Consider the following 17220-nt stretch of genomic DNA (forward strand, 5'->3'; position numbering starts at 1 on the left):
AACCTATCAAACACGACTGTCCCGGTGTGAGTAGCCAACCAGCACCTGGAGCCGGGACTACCCCACAACTTTCAGCGCTTGCAATACTTCCTCATACCGAAGCTCCCCTCACTTTGCTAATCCATCCCATGGCTGTCTTCTTCCCTCCCACCGGCTTCTCAGAATCCCGATCAAAAGTTGGGGATCCCCCAAGATGGATGTGGGAGTGTGCGAGTGTGCACAGCTGTAGCGGATTTTGTTGAGCCATTCATCCGTGTCTTGGAGCCAGTTGGAGTTGGCAATCGTTGACCATAGTGCCCCGTTTTGCCTTGAGGGTTTCACTCTTTTCAAAAAAAAAAATCCCTGGTGAAATTAAGTAAAGAGCCCAGAGAATGTAGGAGCACTCCTAACTTGGTAGAAGGGAGGATTCTCTTGCAGATCCGGAGTCGCCTTCAAAGTATGGATAGTGAAAGTTCGCGACGACTTGGCCCCGGGCAGGGTGTCGGTTTCTTCTGTAGTCAGAATGGTATCATAATTCTAACACAGAGTTCCCAAATCGAAGTAACTTCTCACAGGTTTTCCCTGCGCTCGTTTCAACTTCACGGTATCGTGCCCAAATGTTCAACAACGCAGGCACCCTTTTCCCTAGAAGCCGCTCGTCTGTTCAATCGCAATCGGGCTCACACGGCACCATAAACTTTCACCCTCAAAGAAGTAACATATTATAGACAAAAGACAAAATAAGTCAATCAGTATTCCAGAACTACTCGTGTATACCCCTAGTACTAGTACAGTAGCAGCAATGACAGGTACGGTACACCGACAAAAAAGAAAAAAACAGACCTCACGAATAAAATTTGTCGTACTCTAGCAATGGATCCAAGCCCGTACACAAAATACTCGTTCTCTAGACTCCAAAGCCTCTACCGTGCCGCCTCGATGGCAGACACACTCGTGCATTTATGTGAAAAGTAGGACACTATAACTCCCCGGAAACAAGCAGGAAAGCAAGCACCAGAGCCGAAGAAAGGAAATAAAACAAAAATTGGGGATGAAAAACGGAAACGAAAAATTGACACAAACAATAAAGCAAAGCTTACTCTAATTCTTCTACGGAAACCTTTTCTCCGTGTTTTACTTTGAGATTCCAAGAGATTTCGAAGTAATCTCCATCACTAATGAGAACATTCCTCAGGATCTCTCTCGCTCTCCCGATACCCCGGGTTTGAGAGATGACCTTAGTCTTGGTCTTGGGCTTAGCTAGTAATTCTCCGCGCAGCCTAATCTCTAGAGCTTTCAAGCCGAGGGGAAGTGTCGGTGTGATGTTTGATAGCTGAAATTACCCCGCTTCATTAACCCTCGATCTATCGCCCACACGGCGCTCGGATAAACATACCTTAAGTCCCTTCATCTCATAATTCATGCCCAACCCCTCCAGCTTCGTAAACCCCTTCAACGATGCTAGCCATTCCGGCCGATAATACAAAGCCCTGGTAGTCACTGACTCGCGAACCTGTACCGTGAGTGATTCCAGACTGCCCCTGCTGTTTCCCAAAGCGCAGATTAGGGCTTTCATATGCGACTCCGTGAAACTACTGAGGTTCAGAAGCACGCGTTTCAAGCTTCGGCAGCTAGCGATGAAGGTTATCACGCCGTCTATGTCCGGCACCTCCTCCCATGTGTATAGACTCAGTTCTTCTAGTCCTTGGTTGGGTCCGCAATTTCTGCTTACACCCTTGGAGAGGTATGATAGGAGGCTATCGAATCCACGGCATTCCCAAAGTACGAGCTTGCGCAGGTATGCCGGGTTGAAGAAGGTCTCGGCGCAGTACTCTGGCGGGGGGATGTCGAAACCGTAGAGTTTTATAGAGCAGAGGTGTGTGGACGGGTGCAGCTCGGGTAGGGGTACATAATCTAGGTCGGTAAAGGCACGCGACTTCAAAGAGAGTGAAGTGAGTGGGAGGAGTTTTAAAGTCGTGTACATACTTATCATCTCTGGTTCGTTATCGGGGTTTATGTGGTTTATCGAGAGCTTTTGCAGGGTCAGGTGTTGGGCTGGCGATAGGCATGTTAGCATTGGATCGGGGGATGGAGGTGTCGGGGGAATAGTGGGGGCAGGGTTGGTGGCGGGAGCGGGAGCGGGAGCGGGAACGGGAGTGGCGGTGGCGGTGGATGGAGACGGGTGCATGGTTAGTTTCAGTGTTCGGAGCGAGTGCTTCGATAGCGCGGCTGAGAGCGCCGTTTGCGCTGGTGCACACCTGAATTAATCAAACAGACCATTATCAGCCGCAATTCCCTCCCACAATATTGGCGGCATATCCTATCCCGGGAGACGGTGATGTGTTCAAAAACTTACCTTTGACTAATAAACTTAAAGTCCCTTAATCGCCCAATTTCCATCTCGCTGACCACCTCCGCGACCTCCGCCCACCCATTGTCATCCCTACAGTCTTCCTCATGCTCCAAAGCAACACCCGTATCGCCCTCCTCTTCCCCATCAATTACGACAACCTTCCTACCCCACCACTTCCATCCAGGTGAACGTAGAACCTCGCGATTCCCAACCTTCCCGCCCAAGGCTACAACCTGAAGCGTGTGATAAAGCCTTGGTACCGAGAGATGATATAATGCGCGCGAGGTAAGTGCTAAACGAGAAAGCGTTGTGCTATCATCGTACGGAATCTAGGTATTCATCGCGTTACCAGTCCGTCTAGGGCTTTAGAAACAGCGAAAGAGTGGAGCCCTGGTGGGAAAAAGGGTTCGATCACAAATTCCAGGGGTTGAGGATGGAACTTACGTGGCTAAGAATTTCTTCGAGAACCAGCAACGGAAGCTCAAGAAGCTCCATTTTGAAAAAGAGAACCTCAACAAAAAGGTGATAAAAAAAGCGATAAAAGTGACCCACGAACTGGATGGAAAAGCAAAACAAAAGGAGAAAGGGAAAAAAGGAGAGAAAGCACGACTGAGAAGAAAAATCAAATGAATGAGAGAAAAACCCCTCGAGATCACACCCTACGATATTTTAGTATCCATATGGGATTCTCACGATAAAAGTGCAGGGAGGGGGCGGGAAAATAGAATTTTTACAACGCAGCATATTATTTTCTGAAGGTCATGGGTTCTCATAGGGTATTAAGCTATCAAGGCTCATGTGAGGGGGCATTCCATCCTCCTTCCCTCTTCCATTCAGCGCGGAAAAAAGTGAGTTATCGCGGCTACAGCACTACTCGCATCTGCCTTACCTGCGAAAGGGGGGAAAAAAAAGCACCACAGCCAATGGAGCCCTACCACGAACCATATTTGATTGGGGTAAGGGCTAGGGGAGGAGCGCTGTCAGCCAACCGGCTTTATATTATACTCAAGCGCTAATGATGCTGCTCGCAGGGTAAACAAGGACTGATAACGCGGAACCAAACTTGAGGGCAGGATGGGTCATGGTGGTGAAATTTTCGTGATAAATTTTTTTTAACAATAACACCTGTTCGCAGCAGGAGAAGGCGACCCAATCGTGCTAGCGCTCGGGTTGCACCGGATCGCCAAGGGTATATGTTGGATTCATGAATGGTCACTCGGGATGCCGTGCTGTTCTTGTCGTGCATACGGATGGGCCAGGCCATTTTGTTGGCCGGTGGAATCGCACCGATGGGATCGGGGGGTGCGCGTACGTGCGTGTGAAAAGTAACGCATTCCTTAAGGATACATGCAAGAATATGAAATGAGAATCGTTATAAAAAGAAATCGTCCACCATTCCACAATTTTCCCAAGAGTTCCCGCTTTTCTCCCGTCGTGCACGCCAAATGTGCCTAGGTCTCGAGCGGCTTTCTCCCGATGACAAAGTAACTGATGTCATTAGTGTCATGCATCCCAAGTACGGCCCTCGGCGGTGTGTGCTGGGTATAAGAACTTACTGGCTATTATAGACGTGAACTCTCTTACTCCTCAACTCTTTATGCGCCCTATCACAGAGATCCTTGGCCTCCTCCGGAGACTTGTCAAGAACCCTAGTCAGGAACGCCAGCCCATAGGCCTCGAAAGAAGTTTCAGAGTTAGCCAACATCCACGCGCCGATCTCCTTCAGCTTCTTATCCTTGGCCCAGGGCCCCCAGGGAAGACCATAGACTTTCTGGCTAACCTCGGTGAAGCCGGCCTCCTCGAGCATCTCTGAGACTTTGTGGGAGAGAGACGGAAGGCCCATATTATCCATCGCGGTGTGGTATAGATCAAACCAGTGTCGAAGGGCGCTGTCTGGGGCGAGGGAGTTGTCGTCGGAGGCGAGGACAAAATCATGTTCGACCATCTGGACCCACCCACCGGGCTTTACGGCACTGCCAGAGTTTCGTTAGCATGGACGGGCTGGGCGGAGGAATCTGGTAGGTACTTGTATATCTGTCCGATGTACTTCGGCCAATCTCTGATCGATGTCATCAAATGTCTCGAGTGAATGAGATCGAACGAGTCCTTGATGCTGAAATGTCAGCTTGGCATAATAAACAACAAAATCGCCCCCGGTAATCACCCTAGGAAAAGACCAATCATTCTCCGCATCGTCAACTTGAAACTTGCAATTCGGAGGAACCCTATGAAAAATAATCAGCAGTTGGTGCGGCGGGGGAAGACATGTGATGCATACCAGCTCGGTTGAATAGGGCTCAAATCTGTTCCAATAACCACAGCGGATGGGAATTGACTATCAGGAGTTAGAAAACCTCATTCCGCTTCCACCAAGTTCATCCAATAATTCTCACTCTGCAACATCAATTGCCCAAATACCGGTTCCGGTACCAACATCCAGGATTTGTTGAGGATTTTCAACGGGAGCGACGACGAGAACCCCAGCTAACAGGATAAGGTACATGTGGTGGGTCATATCCAGACTAATTACCCAACACTAATCAGCGCTGCTGTTCGAGGGCGGTTTTCGGGGTGTGAGAATACCGATCTTGTTCTTTCTGAGCGTAGAGACAATGTTAATTGAAACATCCATAGTTCTTCGCACAAATCAACGAACCTCATCATTCTACAAGCATCACAAATTAGCCCTCCTAGCATCCCAATAAAAGATTAACAAGTGCACAACAAACCGGCATAACATATCTACCCTCGCGATAAGCATGGTATCTACGACCTTCGGATAGTTAGCGCTATATCCGCCGAACTTGGGAGCATTGGAAAATTGCCATTTTCGTACTGGTAGTCGAACACCCCCGAGGAAAGAGAGGTTGTGTCCGTCCCGTGACTACAGACTTTCAGTTAGATCGGCACGCAGTGGGAGTGGGAGTGGCATTGCGGTTAACTACACACCTGTGCTCGTAAAGGCCATCAGAGTCCTACAGATTCCACGACAGCGGAATCGGGTCGTCAGTAAATGTGGTCGGAAGGATTTTGTATCATTCGGGGAGAGGCATTCGGGAGGATATAGCTTACAAGTCCATCGTCAACGGCAATACCAATATTCTCATAAGCCGCGGAGGCTTCTCCGGTATTAGCTCCCGGGGCTACAGGGTTTTCGGGAGGGTTTCCAGCGCCCTCAGGGCTCCCGGGATTTCCAGCACTTTCAGGGTTCTTAGGGCTACTAGGGCTTCCGGGATTATTAGGGCTTATGACGGTAGCGGGACCAGCAGCAGAGGGAGATGAAGCCATTGCGAAGGGATAAAGTTGCTGCGGTGTTTTTGGCGAGGAAGGCTGAGGTTGAAGGGTTGTTCAGCGAGTTAACGGTTAGATTACGCCGTCTTTGATGTTGGGTCAGAGATCAGTTTTCGGGGTGTGTATGGTTGGCGGTGTGGTAAGTGATAGCTCTCGGCTACTTTGTTGGTGAATTTATACAACTGGAGCTTCCCCCCCACTCCCCCCTAGCGAACCGAGTACTACAATTAAAGGAGCTCGCCGGGAGCGGGGTTGATGGTGACGATATTGCCGCACCATGGCGGCAAGGTAAAGGTAGAAGCTAGACAGTGGCTCTCTATTTCATTCGCAACAAAGGACAATTGTGGAGATCAAGGGCTATTTATTCGTTGGAATTGATAAAACTTCAATACTGTATGATAGTTCTCACCCAAGTTTGACCTACTGGGACAATTTCTCGACTCTGCTTTTTTTTTCTTTCCTTATTTTCATCCATTCCTCCTTTTTTTCTCCTCTCTCAGTTCCCCCATAGTCAACTCTTGGTCTGTAGCCTGGGTTGATGCAAATACGGGTGCAGAAGAAAATGATGGGGTTCCCCCATTAGAGCGAGCACGGTACTGGCGCTTAGCAGACGGGGTATTGACTGGACGTAGCACGGTCTGTAGGCTTGGTTAAACGCCAATTACTTTCGGGGGCTCCAATTTCGAGAAATGCAGTTAAGAGCGGAGTTTAGTGATCAGAAATGCTTGAATCCAGAACTCCTAACAACCTCTTATCAATAGCTATTTACCTACGATCCAGGCTCCCGCACGGACCTCGAATAATCGCCCGGCACATTTCACACAGGAATTGCGGCGAGTAGAGGAAAGTAGTGACTACAAGTGTCTATGGAGGGTTTTTCCACTATTAAATTTAGTATCTATCGTTCCTCCCACCCCCCACGGTATCTGTCTTTCCCACCCCACCAACTTTGGTTGAGATAAATTATGATAGTCACTTCCGGCTCTTAACACCCCTCAAGTGAGACTGATCCGTCGCGTGGATTACGCTTTAACGGCACACACGGCAACGAAGGGTATTGCGGGAAATCGCACTTATCACCACTACTCGAGTACTCGAGTAGAGTGCGGTACCGATACTGTACAGTACCCCAACAGTAGAAAGTAAGTGAGTGGAAGGTGGGAGAAGTTGAATGCAACTGAACCAAGCATTCTCATGTAATTTTTGTGATATCAACTCGCCATTGAGCGCTTTTATCACGCAGAAACAGCCACAGTATCGTACAGTGTAGAATTTGATCTATGCAGATGCAGTCGGTCGTATTGAGTAGGATATCGCCGAGGACGCTAGAAGATTCGCTAATGATACAAGTCGTGACAAGTGGTGAACAGATCTCAGTTCGCCCGGCCAAAGCCGAGGACCCAATCACCAATTGGACAAAAAAGTGCTGTTCAAATTCAGAAAGTGATATCTCTGGAGGATGGCGCCTGCAACTCTCGATTCTAGGAGCACTCTTCTGAGAATGCTGTGCCAACCCTAGGATCAAGGCTAGCGTCACTCGTTGCGGTCAGTCGATTACGCTTACGACCCGTGGCGTTGCAACGATTCGGCTCACCTTAGCACTCTTCGGGAGAGCCAAGGCTCTAGCGGGAGGGTGGAAAGAGGGGAATAAAACTGCAAGGGACAAGGGCAGGCCGAGTGACTGGTTGACGGTACTCGAGTAGCGGTAGTCCAGTCATGCCTTCTCGCTTATTGACGACTAAACACAGCGTGTCGGAGCTTTTAATGTGCTCATCCAAGTCCCCGCTTAGCCAGCCCATACATACACCTTCCCATATCGAGAAAAATGGCCCTTGCTCCAAACTAACTCGACCAGAGACTTGTATGATACTTGGATAGTACTAGAGTGCGGGACAGTGCTTGTACTTGTACGGTACTCTTCTCGAGTAGTAATAAGTTACGGGAGATTGGGAACAATCGACAGGTTGGAGGAACTCGCAGCTCCCAAATTTGTAGGCGCAATCTTTTTGACACGCATGAGCACGCATCAGGGTAACGGCCAATTTTTCCCGTTGCATCCAGATCTCTGGGCACAGTACTAGTGCTCGAGTACCTGTACTGTACAGTGCTGGTACCGGTACCCGAGTACTGTACAGTGCTCAGAGTTGAGTTCGCTAGGTAAAGATTGACAAAAATAAGGCAAACGGAATGTGACAAGATTCGCAGAGTCGTTTGTTGCAAGCTCGCCGTGCATATGAGCTCGCTTGGGATTGTCTGCGTGAAAATTCCACTCGAGTACCGTACTGTACTCGTCCAGTAACCACAGTACAGCCCGCGCTGGAGCTAAGCACGGAGCTATCCGACAGGCCACGATAGCCCCCCCATACCCCCGAAATATTTGGGTTCGAATGGCGAGTCGGCGATGCTCCTGTAGCTAGCTACGATAAACTTATATTTGTGTCCGAGGTGTTGTGCTCAAGCACTATACTCGGGTCTAGAATACTGGGATATGATCGCTGACAGCCCAAGCGTTTAAGGCGTCTGTGCGGGATACCGTGCTCGATCCTAGGACAGAGTGGGGGGAGATCAGCAGGAGTAACTATCAAAATTCGAATCGTAGTGGAGAAGCAGGGTCCACGCCGACGAGTGTGAGCACCATAGTGGGAATGGAAGACTGAAGAGTCACCCTACACTGCACGGCTGCGACTCCAAGTTACTCATTTGCAGTTTGCCTTTCCGGTATCATACTCGAGTAGCGGTATTCTGCCTATGAGCGAAGGAAAACAGCGGGGCAAGGCCGGTTTACACACCAAAATAGGGAACTTCCGCCCATTGATGTCGACCAGTATTTTGGCATTGGGGTGAAAACAATTCCGTACACTTAGTCCTATTATTGCTTTTCCACTTTACTCCTTCCCGATTCGGGAACACAGACACAACTCTCGGTCTGCCAGTTATTTCAAGTAGAATTGCACTTCATTGCCATAGCAAAAAAAAAAAAAATCCTGTCAGGGGGCGCTGTTAGAAGGTATTATTTCGATCACCCAGTTATAGACAGGGACTCTTTCTGCAAGAGCTTTCTAAAATCTATGCAGGTAATTCCCATGGATATCTGAAGCTATCTACGCAATGTCTTGAGAATTTTAAATATTTCGGGATGGTTGGCCTTTATTCCAGACACTGCTTTTTTTTGGTGGGGAAGGAATGCCTTTGTCCCACAATTTTCTTCGCTCTTGTGCCTGTCCATCTGCGGAGGATGCACAAGATGTGAAGATAATTTTTTTCCCAAAGACTTTTTGTGCTGGAAATTGCGAGGAAGCTGTATCGTGACACCGGAGATGCCGCAAAGGGTATCGCATGCAATGAGATTGTTGGTGCCAGCATTTGATATACCTGACATCATACCCAATCACTCGCTCTGGATGGGACACTGGAACGAGGTCATGGGTGCGGTATGGGAAGACTGTTAACCTAGAACTGTGAAAAGTTCATCATTATCGGCTTCGAAAGGGGGTTTGAGTGCTTTTTCTTTTCCCCTTTTGATCTCTTTTTGATCTTATTTTTTTTTTTCCCTCGCCGTTCGACACTATTCGAGCAGGCCTGTCTGAATCATTGGGACAAGCTAGCCTACCATTATTTTCATTTCGCTTTCGTATGCCGAACCCATTTAGAGTTGCGAAGTCGCATCCTCGGGGACAACAGTAGGCTGTGTAAGAACGTCAACATCTATGAAAGGCCATGAGGACTATCGTAGAGAATATTGGATTTTATGGAAAGGGGTGATTGTCCGCAGTTTAGATAATAGCGGTTCTATCCTTTCGGTTTTTCCTCATCCGTGAGACCAACCACAAAAAAAACCCCCCGTTTAAGTACCAAAGACAGTGCAGCTAAAAAAAAACGAGTTGTTGCCTGGCAGTACTACCCTCCCAACTGGAGCCCTAGACTGGGAACGGGGCCAGATGGGGGACCAAATTAATTCAAAGGCACAAAGGCATGAAAACCTGGAGACTCCAATTGGAATCCAATCCTAGGGGAGGAAGATTCGGAAGAACGGCGGATATTCCTGACAGCATAGCATGTTATATTCCCCCCTCCTGAGCCCAGCCCGGGCAGTTGATTCCTTGAGTAGAGATTTGAACGAGATTTACGGAAAATTCAACTGGCCACCTCTCGCCTCTCCGTCACAATCTTTTGATTCCCTTCAAACGGGCCATGAGATTGTTACTGGAATCCTACCACTGATCCGTACACTGTCGGAAGTTGTGAAGAGCGATGGGATTCTGTGGTTAATTCTGGAGGTTGCTAGAGTCTGGTGGATCGTTCGGGAGTGTGGTGGATTGTTCCAGAGCTTTAGTGATTTAAGGTAAAGAAAAGGTTCTCGAGACATGTAGAACCTTTGGTATCACGGGAGTGTGAGGAGGAATGGGGACATGCGTGGAGATAGGTGTGGTGACCCAGAGAAGCATCGAGATATTTTTGATTACGCTTTATATATACACCGCCAGCTTGGTTTGGTGGATGAGCACAAGTTGAAGAGAACAAATTTTATGACCATACCTCCCTACCATTCCTGCAGAGTTTCCAAGTTCCAAGCGAATCCTCCCACTCTACCGTTGCGCCCGCCGTCTATCTGCCACCTTGATAACATTATCTGCTTTACCACCACAAGCAATGGTTCTAGCTAACGTTAGTATCAAAAACTAGTATGTTCTCTTGGCTGACAAAGCAGAAATTAGACGGGTGACAATCTAGTATCTTTCACTATCCCTGCCTGCCCTTGTGATGCTTGCCATTTTTTCTTCCTCTATCCTCACAATCCGGCGCGCTTGGCTGCTTTTTATTCTATATTAAATCTTCTCATAAATGTTACCATCTAAGAGATTTATCAACTGCTTGTGAATGGCCATAGCCGTATGCAACGGGTAAATGTGAAATTGAATTTTCCGACCTCAAAAAGGGAAAATTGTATGGTTATCAATGTTATTGCCACCCCCACTCAGGAAAACACTGTTGGAAATCCGGAAGTGATTATACCAAAACGGATGCATCCAGAGCCCATCTTCTACTTGCTATAGGATACAATAGTACTCGAGTAGAAGGCCACACCACAACCTTCCATGGCGAAACAAGGGAAAGCAAATGTGGAGGATATTCCCCACAATTCCCCATAGTAAACACACCCGTCCATCGGAACTCTCTACGATATGTGGAACACCATTGTGTCCAAGCACCTTCACGTCGCCAACCCCGCTGAACATGAGAACCTTTTGGCCGTGTACAAGCAATGCCTCGCGTCATCCAGCGCTTCCCATATCATCCAACATATTCCAGCACTAACGCTTGAAGAGCACAGGAATTCGGTCGCTAGCACTAGAAATAAGAGCAGACCAAGTTTTCCTCCCTCAATGGGATCAAACTTGGTACGGGGGGCAATCGGTTCCCCGATATGTAGCCCCTACCATATCATAGATACGGTCCCAATACCCCCATTTTCACACCGATTGGTTTTCAAAGCCATGAAGTCCATCACCTCGCACTGTTTCATTTTTCTGTGCAAAGTGCAGCCATCTTAACGCATCACCTGCGCTATTGTCCTGATTGATGGGGCACCGATTAAACAATACTCGTACATGGTTTGATGACCCTTGGAGGCGAAGGGTCAACTGCACCACTATCTCGTGCCCCCCTCCCCTACTATGATATGTACGTGTACTCGAGTATAGTATCCGGAGAGCAAGGTTTAGAATCCCAGACATCGCCGCTAATTTTCAATTAATTTAAAACCCCTTTTTAAGACGTAACACCATCCACCGTAGGTTCAGAATGCGCAACCCACACAAGAACAATCGAAATGCGACAAAAGTTATTCGTGACAGTTATGCATTGTTGTCCATAATCCCTCCATGCCTCAACCAATAAGTGGTATCGCCTTGAGGGAACCTATAAATCGCGTTAATGGTCGATGGCTAAGGATGGAAATGATTAGTAAAGGGGACATAAATCAATGAACCAAGAAGAAGCAAGAGGCGAATGAATGACTTGGACTCGAGGGTGAATTAGAGGTGACTTTAATGGCAGTGGTAGAGCACAATACAGTACTCGCACTCGAAAATGCAAAGACGGACAGCACGGATATGGGTAAATACCGTCCCAGCGGACGGGGAACGGTGCGGATTCGAGTCACTGCCGGTATACGTGCCACAACTATGCCCGGCGTGACAAACTTTATGGAGGCATTTCAATATCGGTCAACCAACCTGATCGAGATAAGCCCAGTATCAACAGCTCTCCTCGCTCCAACACCCTCCCATGTTTTTCGCGCAAATTCCCACACCACCTTAGCCTTCAGTTTCCCAAGTTTCGTAGTATCCCTTGATCATCTAATTTATGGCCCCATTTTCATAATAATGTTCCCCCCGCCCGCCCCGAAATTCAGCACGACCGAGCTGATATGATCACTCAAATCAGTTGGCATTGGACCATCTGGGGATGGGTTAGGGTTATTCAAACTTGGCAGACGTGTTTGCCCCTCTGAGGTGAATAGTCTACTGCGAACTTAAGAGACAAGTACAGTACCGTAGTGTAGTTTTGTATGCCTGGGGAGAAAGTGTAAGGGAAGGCTGCCCTGTAGTATCGCTAGGCAGACGCCTTAGGAATCCTATGGCTATTTGAATTCCCCCAAACTCTACTCGAATATACGAGTACAGAAACTGTGCTCTAACTTTAGACTACAATGTCAGCAACCTTTTCACACGAGCAAGTGCTGGGAATTACACCGCCGGTATCATACTCGAGTCTACAGCACCCGGAACGATCTGCGGGAACCCACAAAGATCTTGGAAAACGTTGTAACATGACGCAACAGGTTAGGTGATGTGAGGAGATGGAGCTAGGCTCCTTTGAGTCAGCTCTGGTGTGGGTCGCCGCATTGGGGAGGTCTGAATAAATCGCTGTGATGAGATATTTCTGGACCGATAAACATGTTCGGTCTCTGTCTCCATCTTTCTTGTTTGTCCTCCAGCTCTCCCCCCCCTTCGTCCTCCACACCGAACCATCGTTAAACACCATTCACTTGTTCCGCAAGGCAATTACTATGAAATACCACTTAAAGCTTTGTTTACCCTAACTTAGGCCCAACATCTTGTTTCGCCCTAAAGCTTGAGTCGTCACTGCTTCCATCTCAGCCCTCGGGAATACAGAATTTTCGTCTCCTTTTTCTACTGTGACACCCCGGCACTTGTCAGCCTCCCTTCCCCTCCCCACTCTTCACCAGAGCTCCCTCTCTCTCCCGCAACAATAACAACAGCAACAACAGCAACCATGGCATTCTCCCGCTCAGCAAGGATAATCACCCTGCTGGTGATTGACTCTCTCTTTTTCCTTTTGGAGATCATCGTTGGATACTCTGTCCATTCCCTTGCGCTTGTTGCCGATTCTTTTCATATGGTTTGAAATACCCCTCTTCCTTGAGTGTTATGATCGGGAAGCTTATAAGGGGGCTGTTAGCTGAACGACGTTTTTTCGCTGCTGGTGGCGTTATGGGCGATTAAGCTCGCCAGACAAAAATCCACATCAAGCTATACATACGGAGTACGTCCTCACATCTTCATCGGTCCCAGTTATATAATTGACGCAAGCGAATTTTAGTGGCAACGAGCTGAAGTTCTTGGGGCGTTGATCAATGGTGTATTCTTACTTGCGCTTTGTCTTTCGATTTTCTTGGAAGCGATTCAGCGCTTTTTTGAGCCGCAGGAGATATCTACTCCCTGGTTGGTACTCGGCGTTGGGAGTGCTGGCCTTGCTTCGAACATCCTTGGTTTATTCTTATTTCACGATCACGGTCATTCCCATGGCGGCAATTCGCACGAACACGACCTTGAGAGTAGTCTGGTTGGTGAGGAAAGCGCGGCAGCGGGTCATGAGCACCACAAACACACACGCGGTCTAAGGGGCCATATTCACGACCCAGCGGAAGATGATCGCGGTGATATCGACGATATCCTCCCGGACATTGTTGTCGCAAGGTTATCTCAGCCGATCCCGTCTTCATCATCTACCTCGCGAAAGAAGGGGAGAAGATCGACTGATAAATCTCGTCAACGCCACTTTGCTTCCCCCGTAACCGACATTCACGTCCACCCCGCCCGCAACCGCCAAGAGGTCATTGCCGCAGCGGTCAGTGATACGGAGCACTCCTCATCGGCAGTGATTTCATCGGCAGATTCTGACTCCGATGCCCCGACTTCTCGATCTCCTCTCCTCTCGGTCACTGGTAAGGGCCGCAAACGAGCATACTCGCGATCCTGCCACCAAAACCACAATCATGCCAAGCCCAAAGAAAACAAATCCTCCCATTCACATCAAAATCTCAACATGCGCGGAGTATTCCTCCACGTCCTTGGTGATGCACTCGGAAACGTCGGCGTAATGTCAGTAGCCGGTGCTCTCCTCCTCCTCCCAGAGACAATCTGGTGGCGCCACCTCCTAGATCCCTCCATCTCCCTGCTCATCACAATGATAATCTTCTCCTCCGCTCTCCCACTCTGCAAGTCGGCCTCCAAAATTTTACTTCAAGGTGTGCCTAAGGGAATCTCGCTGGAGGAAGTGAAAGAAGATATCGCCTCGATCCAAGGCGTCGAATCCGTCCACGAATTGCACATCTGGCAACTCAGCGACGTGAAAATGATCGCAAGTTTGCACATCCAGATCGCCTTCGATCCAGAATGCGAAGGCGGTGGGCGATACATGCAACTTGCAAACGCAGTCCGGACATGCCTGCATGCATATGGGATCCACTCGAGCACTATTCAGCCGGAATACACCAAAGAAGAGGAAGCGGCCGCGAGTAGAACAGGCAGTACAAGAGGCGGCACAGAAGAAGAGGCGGCGTGTCTTTTGGAATGTGGGGACGGGTGCGTTGACGGAAAGTGCTGCGCCCCTGGCAGCGGTGCTCCAGGGGATGAAGTCATTGGATAAACTTCAATTTTGAAAAATAAAATCCCCCTAAGTGACAGAGAGTGGGTACTGTATAACTATAACATCCTGGGTGGCGAACAACGGTGCCTAAAAAATTTCACTTTTTTCTTTCTTTTTTTCCGGAAAAACTCCGATTTGACGGGATGGCTTCTTGTGCATATGATTCCTAGCTTGTATCCTTTTCAATTTCATCCCCATGTTTATCGTCTGCCGTTTCGTTTGTAGATGGGTTTTGCGATAGTTTGGTATTGGTAGATTTGAATGGCGGTTGTCTTCTTTCTTTACTTTATCAAGTACCATAAGTAATGAAAACATAATTCGGAGCCAACGCTTTCACCTTGAAATAGCCTAAGTTAGCTGGTACAGTAGAGTTCAGCAGTTCTCAGCATCACCAAGCGGACCACATCTCATTAATAATAGTTTGTACACCGCCGGTACTCGAGTACAAGTGCACGATGCAAGTAGAATCCCGAATTACAATCACAGGTGATCACTCGACAAATAAGAAAAAAAGAACCCTTGCCAAAAACCAGCAATACGTACGCGGAAGCCCATAACCAAAATACTTAGGCCCCCACCGTATCCCGACCCGATCCAAACATATGGCATGCATCCCATGCACCAACCCCACAAACTTCACTCGCCCCAGCACTGCCCATTTTCATTCATTCCAAGCATAGACCCATTCACCAGCGCCAGATCAACCATGTATACCACACAAACACCACCCCAGCGACTAACAAGACTTCCCGAGTGACGTATACCACCCACGCTTTCCACCCGGTGGAATATTGCTTTCTCTTGGAGTACTTGAAGTTCCCGTCTTCGCCATCACCCCAGTCATTATTCTTCGCGCTCGACTGCCTGTACGCGCTGGAGATATCTGAGCCTCCCTTTGATATCGGTAACACATTCCCCCTGTAATTCAGTGCAGCCCTTCTGCTCCTCCGGAAATCAAACGTGGCAGCAAGGATTGTGACCAGGAGCATGAAAGTGTAAACGGTAAACACCCCCCACTGATCCGGGAGTAGACAAAGTCTTCCCTGAACACTCTCTGTGTCCGGTGACGCATTGCCAGTGTACAAACTAACCATGTAGAAACCCGGCCTCCGCACGCCCATCGCCCACGAGAAACTCTTGACAGTGACCTCCTTGATGTTACCAGCATGCTCGACTTCGCAATAATCGTGGTCGTCCCCGGAGAAGACGTACTTGGCGTTCGTCTTCTGAAGGATTTCCAAGGAGAGTGCTGGTTGAAGGACGTTTTGGTATTGATAACCGGCGTGGATAAGGATTGGGTCTTTGGATTCTCGGTGCGGGCCGCAGGGGGTGTCGGCGGGCCGGTATAAGGGGACGTGGGTGAGGAGTATTGTAGGGTTTTGAGGGATGGAATCTTGACCTGAGGGCGAGGAAAGGGGATTTGCTGCTTCCTCAATGACGTGCGGGAGGAGGGTTGGTGATGGTGTTGTTAGGAGATCTGGGAGGCTATCGAGGAAGTCTCGGGCTGGTAGGTAGATCTTTGGATTGTTATCGTTCGATAAAGAGACAGAGTCAATTAGTACGATAGTGTGATTGCCTGCTTCCAATACCCCGCTCGTCTCGCCAAAGTAAGTTCTGAACCTATCCTTCACCCCCTCTCGAATACCGTTTCCCATACCAAAGTCGTGGTTCCCCGGCAGTGTTTTGACAGTCCTTCGGTAAGGCCAACTGGGGAAAATCTTCAAAAACCGCCTGTACTCGCCCATCCAGTAGCTATCACCATAGTCCTTCCAATCCTTCGCCCCTCGTGGGTCTTCCGTAATAGGAATCAAGTCCTCGTGTAGGTGGTGATTTTGGGCATAGCGCGAGCTCTGCTCGTGTGTCCATTCCCGCCCGCCGTCGAATAAATCACCCAGGAATACCGTCGTGGAAGGAGAAAGCCGCTCCTGGATAGTCTCGTACGACCGTGACATGTACTGATCCGTATAAAATATTGTCGCGGACAGGAATGGTCCACGGCGGGGGTAAGTGTGTGGATCGACAAGCTGCGGATCAGCGATTAGGACCGCTCGATGGGGCATTGCACCCTCTGGCTGCCAATCATTAGCCAAATACACACTCACCCTCTCTCTCCGCGGAAGGTCTCAAGGAGCCAATACCCAATCCTCCCACCTATCCCATTGACAAGCTTCTATCGCACTCCTGAAAACCCTCCTCTCACCCCACCACAGAACAACAATCCACGCAGCTTCCACCAGTCTCCGTATAGAAAGCAGCGTGCTCTTCCACTCCTTCCGTTTCCCACCCCGATAGTAATAAGCCCGAAGATTCGCTAAAAAACCGCGGTTGCGGGCGGGTACCATTGTGATGGAAATTGAGCTGGGACGGTACAACGAATGAACGGATGAAGGAGAGGACATTCGAAGAAGAAAAGCGAGGAAGCGAGAAAGTATGATACCAACACGACCTCTAGGGGAAAATGAATAAAAGAAGAAAGGAACGAAGATTACACGCTACGAGAGCGAAGGAGAAAGAGTGGCGGAATGAATGAATGAATGAATCGAGGAAAGAATGAATGAGCGGGTGAGTGCCAGTGGGTGCTGTGCTGCAGAGTATATGAAGGTCCAGGGAGGTTACCGAGCTAGTAATAGTCTACGTACGGA

The 17220-nt window shown here is 48.8% G+C and overlaps 4 protein-coding genes; 1 reads left to right on the forward strand and 3 right to left on the reverse strand.

Annotated features, from left to right (window-relative positions):
- Positions 1–938: 938 nt before the first annotated feature.
- Positions 939–3066, reverse strand: GSTUM_00007111001 (uncharacterized protein). XM_002839166.2 has 4 exons: positions 2777–3066; positions 2336–2661; positions 1376–2237; positions 939–1312 (listed from the first exon to the last, which is right to left on the reverse strand). The coding sequence occupies exons 1-4, from the start codon at positions 2825–2827 to the stop codon at positions 1076–1078; spliced, it is 1476 nt and encodes a 491-aa protein (XP_002839212.1). The 5' UTR covers positions 2828–3066; the 3' UTR covers positions 939–1075.
- A 579-nt stretch (positions 3067–3645) lies between these two features.
- Positions 3646–4847, reverse strand: GSTUM_00007112001 (uncharacterized protein; the record flags this gene model as incomplete). XM_002839167.2 has 6 exons in its annotated part: positions 3646–3820; positions 3889–4305; positions 4359–4438; positions 4497–4557; positions 4611–4667; positions 4726–4847. The coding sequence occupies 6 exons, from the start codon at positions 4845–4847 to the stop codon at positions 3784–3786; spliced, it is 774 nt and encodes a 257-aa protein (XP_002839213.1). The 3' UTR covers positions 3646–3783.
- A 7791-nt stretch (positions 4848–12638) lies between these two features.
- On the forward strand, positions 12639–14847 carry GSTUM_00007113001 (uncharacterized protein). XM_002839168.2 has 4 exons: positions 12639–13048; positions 13109–13192; positions 13250–13618; positions 13880–14847. The coding sequence occupies exons 1-4, from the start codon at positions 12923–12925 to the stop codon at positions 14576–14578; spliced, it is 1278 nt and encodes a 425-aa protein (XP_002839214.1). The 5' UTR covers positions 12639–12922; the 3' UTR covers positions 14579–14847.
- A 119-nt stretch (positions 14848–14966) lies between these two features.
- GSTUM_00007114001 (uncharacterized protein) lies at positions 14967–17189 on the reverse strand. XM_002839169.2 has 2 exons: positions 16717–17189; positions 14967–16650 (listed from the first exon to the last, which is right to left on the reverse strand). Exons 1-2 carry the CDS (start codon positions 16975–16977, stop codon positions 15265–15267), a joined length of 1647 nt encoding a protein of 548 aa, XP_002839215.1. The 5' UTR covers positions 16978–17189; the 3' UTR covers positions 14967–15264.
- Positions 17190–17220: the final 31 nt, after the last annotated feature.

This window comes from Tuber melanosporum, assembly GCF_000151645.1.
Source record: "Tuber melanosporum whole genome shotgun sequence assembly, scaffold_31, strain Mel28".
In the NCBI taxonomy this organism is placed as follows: Eukaryota; Fungi; Ascomycota; class Pezizomycetes; order Pezizales; family Tuberaceae; genus Tuber; species Tuber melanosporum.